Here is a 6,477-nt window from a genome sequence, read left to right as displayed (position 1 = left end):
CATTCAATCTTCATTCATTGTATAATTTTTCCATTTTCAAAATAAGGAAGTTGAGATGGGGATAGGTTTAAGAAAATTTACCCAAGGCTATGTAGCTATTAAATGGCAAAGCCAAGATTAGCATCAAATGATTGGGTGCTTAACAATATGCTGTGTAGTCTTTTATTGTGAAGGATAGTTACCTCCAAGAGTGCCTTAACTGCATCTTCTAAAATAACAGTATTTACTTCATAAGGTTGCTGTGAGAATTAAATAAAATATGATGGAAATCTTAGCAGAGTTCCTGACAGACAGCAGGTGCTTCACAGGTGCCAGTGGGTTGTATGACTGTTGCTGTCATCTTTGCTCAAGAGGACAGCTAGACCAAAACTAGAATCATAGTCCTGATTTCAGGTTATTACTGGAGGGATCCAGTTTGGGAGAACAGAAGTGACAGATCCATTTCTGGTCCCTTATCTGTTTCCAGAAGGGAATAACCTCTTGGATCATATGGGACTTCCTGGAGCTTCTCCCACCCTGTAAATTAGGGAAAGAAGGGGAAGGGTTGGAAGACAGATTGCTACCTGAAGTGACACCAACTATAATCTCTCAAAGGAATGAATAATCGTTATTCTGGAAACAAATATTGCCAATCCCTTTTAGGTACTAAACCACTTTAGCAGGTTAAAAATAGCACTGAAGGCATATTTAGAATTCTTGAGTGAGGCCTTTCTAATATGGGCCATGTTGATGAATAATTTTTAAACTCCAAAAAACTCAACTTACTCTGGATTAAAGAAAATGGGGTTTAATTATTCTCACATAACAGAAGTTTGGAGACAGGGCTGATATTTGACGTCTGATGTCTCTGCGACTCTTTCATAGCCATTTTCTCAAGATTGCAAGATGGCTTCTCCCTCCAGGGAGCAAGGGAGGATCTGGAAATACTGTTAGAAGGTCAGCTATGTGAACATAGAAATATTTAACTTCAAAAGAAACATAACCAACACATAGTGGACATTGGAACTATGTTCTTTGCAGCTGTGGTTCTCAATGCCTGGGACACAGACAAGTGCAGATCTTGTTAGGAACCAGGATATTGCAGCAGGAGCTGAGTGGCAGGTGAATAAGTGAAACTTCATCTATATTTACAGCCGCCCCTCATCGTTTGCATCATTGCCTGAGCTCCACCTCCTGTCAGATCACAAGTGGCCTTAGATTCTCATAAGAGCATGAACCTTACTATGAACTATGCCCGAGAAGGAGCTAGGTAGCCCACTGCTTATGAGAATCGAATGCCTGGTGATATGAGGTGGAGCTGAGGTGGTGATGCCAGCATCTGGGGAGCAGCTGTAGATACAGGATAGGACAGTCTAGCTGCAGGAAAACAAGCTCAGGGCTCTCATTGATTCTGCAGTATGGTGAGTTGTATAATGAGTTCATTACATATTACAATGTAATAATAATAGAAATAAAGTGCACACTAAATGTAATGTGCTTGCATCATTCCAAAACCACTCTCACCTCCGTGGAAAAATTGTCTTCTGTGAAACCAGTCCTTGGTGCCAAAAAGGCTGGGCTCTGCTGCTTTACAGAGTCCTCCCTAATCCATTTATCTAAAAATGGTGCAGTATAGCATACATTGTCAGGGAAACCACCAATTCCAATAGTATGTGCATCCCCTCAAAACTCCATTTCATCAATTTTATGACAGAGAAAGGCGCATCAAATATTTCGTGTTCAGAAATCTACTGTGGACCTTATCCTGAGTCAGAACCAGAAGTGAAGGCGGTGGCTAATTTCCTGAGAAGAAATACTGACCACATTAAAGCTTACATCAGCATGCATTCATACTCCCAGAAGATACTGTTTCCATATTCCTACAGCAAAATCAAAAGCAAAGACCACGAGGAGCTGGTAAGTGCTGCTTAATTATTTTTCTCATTAGGATCTTAGAAATAAAATAATGCTATGGAGAGAATTTTCTCCTCTAGGGGATGAATGAAAATGTCAGACAAATTCTTTGAGGGCGAGGAAGGAACTATTCCACCTGCCCAGATCTGCATATGAAGCATATGAGCAAGGACGAGAGTCCATGGAACTGTGGGACTTTGTGGTCTCTATTTTCCTCCGACAGCACAAAACAGATGGACTCAATACAACACTCATCATTTTGGTGTTAGCAGGGGGAATTGTTTATGCACTGACCTCTTTAACCCCCAAGGTTTAGTCCTGTTAAACTACCTCCTCTAATTTCAGCACTGAGGCAAGAGTCTGTTCATTTGGAAGGTGGTGGACAATCCAGAAGGTTTAAGGAGGACCCACACAGTCTTTTATATCTTCTCTACTTTTTAGTTACAGATGTGAGATGGGTTGATGGTAAACGATGCGAGGGTTCTGGATGGACTGTAGGCTTAGTCAAATCCTCACCCCAGATGCTTTCCAGAAAATGGAAATGTTATAGCAACAGCCCGATTCTTAAGTAGGGACTGATCTTTCTGCAGTACCTTGTTTCTTACTACTCATATTTTTTTCCTGGTTCTCCTAACAGACAAAATATAGTCACATTGGAGGAGCTAGAAATTGCTGATGAGAAATATAAGGTTATTTGCATTTTCTGAAAGCATTCTGATTAGACGATAAACACACTGGATATCTGTGCTTCTTTTTTCTTCTCCAGGGAAAACTTTTAAGGAAAGCTCCTTTTTTTGGTATTCTCTTTGAAAACAAAAAAATGAAAGGATATTTATAATGCATTGGAAAGCAGAATTACTTTAATTGTGCCTCATTTGGGGATTATTATCAGCAGAAGAATTTTTTAAGTGTTATGTGTAAAATACCGTGTTAAATAGACATTCACAGAAGAATTAGATAAGAAGATCTTGCCCTTTAAGAGAATACAGTATGTTTAGGGAGCTCAACTACTAGCAAATGCTACCAATAGCTGTAATCTAGGGTGACATGTAACAACTACCAAATAACTGGCATGGGTAATAGAACTTGCTTCTCACTGAGATAGCAAGGAATGGCCTTAATAATTCACTGAGAGGGAAATGGATAAATGAGGGGACAGAGTAGTCCATGCCTTAAGGAAATTATAGTCTATTAAGGGGTAACATACTGTAAAGAAAAAAGAATAATAAAGTCCTGACATCAAGGAACAGATACAATTTCAGCCAGACATCAGAAGAGCATTCCTATGGGCAGCTAGGGAAGGGAGGACCTTCCAAGCAGAGAAGACGGCATTCCCCTCAGGAAAGCTGTCGGGGGACCTTAAGAGTGCAGAAGTGGAAGGTGAGACCAACAGCAAGTAGCTGAAGGGGGCATGCGAAAAGGCTCAAATGTTGGAATAAATTTGTGTTTTAGTACATAGACAATGAGGTTTCATTGAAACCAATTTTCTGAACAAAGGAATGGTTTAACATAGTATCCACTGATACTCCTCCGGGGTTTTCAAGATAGTGACTGGGAATACCATGATGCTAGTTCCAATTTCAGAAAAGATCTGGGTAACCGAGAGCTTCAGAAAAGATTTTTTGGTAAGCTGGAACAGTTCAAAGGGGGACTTAGTTAATATCCTGCCCCATACAGGGGACATACTCTTTTTGGTTGGCTTAGTCTGCAGAAGTCATTTGACACTTTACACAAGAAGAAAACAGAGTTTGTCAGAAAGACGAAAAGTTAATCACATGTGCATTAGATGTGTGCACGTGTTCGGGGAAGTTGGATTTAAAGTGTAGTGATAATTTTGTTTACGAATGCAATAACTCAAAACCTTTGAAATATAATACTTCATGTTTCGTAACAAATGAATTTCTAAAAAGGCATGTGAGAATTATTTTTTTTTTTTTACAAATTAAATACAATTTTCAACGAATTGGAAGGGTTTATGTTTAAAGCCACCCAATTGTGATTCCCACAAAGTGAAACACATTTTTTTTTTAGTTCGTTTATTATTAATTGACTTTTTGGATAGGTCCGAATTTTTCACCTATACACTTTGATTCAAATAATGTATGATTATTTAGAAACTTCTACGTGTCCTGTTTGAAAACTGTACAATTAACTGAAATGCCATATCCCATTGCTTCCAGTCTCTAGTGGCCAGTGAAGCAGTTCGTGCTATTAAGAACATTCACAAAAATATAAGGTATACATATGGCAGTGGCTCAGAAAGTTTATGTAAGTATTTCTTCTTATGATGTTGGCTACCTGTGAACTACTAAAGATATCTGTGGGCGTGGTTTTTCTTTGTGGATTTAATTTTCCTAAGTTTGCGTCTTTCATCAGGGTTACCTGTAAAACGATTCTAACAATTAGTAACAGAAACATAATAGCTATGACAGCGCTAAGCAAAGTTATAGTAATAGATGAATATATTAAAAAGAAACCAAAGTGAAATTAGACTTATCGTTATAAAGCAGGGATTGTGGAATTGGTATTGTGCTAGTTGGGAGAAGCAGAAAAGCTCATGAAGGGTCAAAAGAGTGTGTAAGAGATCCAGGGCCACCAGGTAAAGTTGTGCAGGTTGTACACTACATAAATCTAGGGGATGCCGTTTATGAGCCATAGCTCGTAACACACTAAAGTTGAATGTCTTTTAGGTCTATCATCTTGATGAGAGCTTGTATGTGGCCAACTCTTAACAACTATTTTTTGTTAATTTTTGCTGGAAGATGTATACACAGTGGGATGACAGTAATTTTGCTCTTTTAAAAGTGGAGCGGAGATGGGAAAAGAGCAGAAAATAAACATGTGCTGGAGATGGTGACTGACTCCTATAGTCTTAGCAACTCAGGAGGCTGATGAGCTCAAGACCAGTCTGGGCAATGTAGGGAGACTCTATCTCTAAAAATATAGAAATAATTATCTGGGTATGGTGGTGCATCTGTAGTCCCTGCTACTTAAGAGGCTGAGCCAGGAGGAGTATGAAGCTGCAGTGATCTAAAATGGTGCCACTGTACTCCAGCTTAGGCAACAGAGCAAGAGTCCATCTTTATTTTTTTATTTTATTAAATCATAGCTGTGTACATTAACGCAGTCATGGGGTACAGTATGCTGGCTTTATATACAATTTGAAATACTTTCATCAAACAGGTTAACATAGCCTTCATGGCATCCTCTTAGAAGGGTCCGTCTATAAAAGAAAAGAATAAAATGAAAATAGAAGGGAAGAGAAATGAAAGGAAGAAAAAGGTGAACAGGTGTCAAAAAACTACAGCCTGAAGGCTGATCCAGCCTCCCTGGTTGTCTTTGTATACCCTGGGAACTAAAAATAGTTTTTCTATTTTTTTTTTTCAAATCATCTGTTGCAAAAAATCAAAAGAATAAGATTTTGTCACACATGAAAATTACGTGACATTTATATTTGTGTTCCTAAATAATTTTACTGGAATGCAGCCATACTCATTTACTTGCATGTTTTATATGATGGCTTTCATGATAAAATAGTTGAGTCACTTTAACAGAGGCCTTGTGGCTCACAAAAACTAAAATATTTATTATCTGGTCTTTACGGAAAAAGTTGGCTGACTCCTAATGTGAGCAGTTAAATAATAAAATGCAGTATGATTCCAGAAATAACTGCTTTGAAGAAAATAGGATAGGTTTATGGGGTTGGGAACAACTGTAGGCAAGAGAGGCTACTTAGCTAAAGGGACCTGGAAGTTGTCTCTCTGAAGATGACATTTCTGGGAGAACTACCTAGTAAATGGCTGCCACACAAAGATAGAGGAGAGAGGAAAAGATGAGGAATAGCATGTGAAAAGGCCTTGAGACAATGTATTCAAAGACTCAGAGTTTCCTTTAATAGGTGTGATCTACAGAGTTACAAAAGCAGTCACATTTTTCATATTTTCAATTAATGGCTTATGCATAGAGGGTGCCCTATTTGTAGACAGTTTAGAAACACCATCTTCCTCTCTTCCCAACCACCTCAACTTATCAGCCAGCTTGGTCCTCATGGTATCTCTGTCTCTTGGTGTCACTGTTCCACTGATGCTTTTGCTGATCCAGTCCCTTACCTTCTTGCAGAGGAAACTCACAACTTACCTTCACAATTCAGAGCTTTCCTGTTTCCCATCCGCACCTTTATTATTGTTCTCCAAAGCATTAACTGCAGTGTCTCAGGGCTGGAGGAGCTGATAGAGGGATCTCCTTGTATCAGAGATCTCCACATATTGTTCACACACATGCTTTATCTGGATGTAAGCATTGGAAAATGGCTGGAAGAATAAATGCCAGAATTTGATAATGGTTATCAGAAACACTCAATGAATGAATAAATGAATGAACAGGCTCAGCACCTGTGGCTCAAGTGGCTAAGACGCCAGCCACATACACCTAAGGTGGTGGGTTTGAATCCAGCCCGGGCCCCCCACAAACCAACAATGACGGCTGCAACCAAAAAATAGCCGGGCGTTGTGGCAGGTGCCTGTGGTCCCAGCTACTTGGGAGGCTGAGGCCGGAGACTCGCTTAAGCCCAGGAGTTGGAGGTTG

General features: G+C 39.4%; 1 protein-coding gene across 6 annotated transcripts in view; it reads left to right on the top strand.

Annotated features, from left to right (window-relative positions):
• The window catches only part of ZC3H13 (zinc finger CCCH-type containing 13), a 152,982-nt gene that overhangs the window by 45,551 nt on the left and 100,954 nt on the right, over positions 1-6,477 (top strand). For all 6 annotated transcript variants that reach the window (XM_023513718.1, XM_012805634.2, XM_023513717.1 and 3 more), the window contains exons 9-10: positions 1,694-1,896; positions 4,074-4,161. In XM_023513718.1, coding sequence (XP_023369486.1) covers positions 1,694-1,896; positions 4,074-4,161 — 291 coding nt within the window. The remainder of the gene's footprint in view (positions 1-1,693; positions 1,897-4,073; positions 4,162-6,477) is intronic.

The sequence above is a fragment of the Otolemur garnettii genome, unplaced genomic scaffold, assembly GCF_000181295.1.
Source record: "Otolemur garnettii isolate 467f Iridium unplaced genomic scaffold, OtoGar3 scaffold00043, whole genome shotgun sequence".
Lineage (NCBI taxonomy): Eukaryota > Metazoa > Chordata > Mammalia > Primates > Galagidae > Otolemur > Otolemur garnettii.
This window is presented reverse-complemented; position numbering and strand designations above follow the sequence as displayed.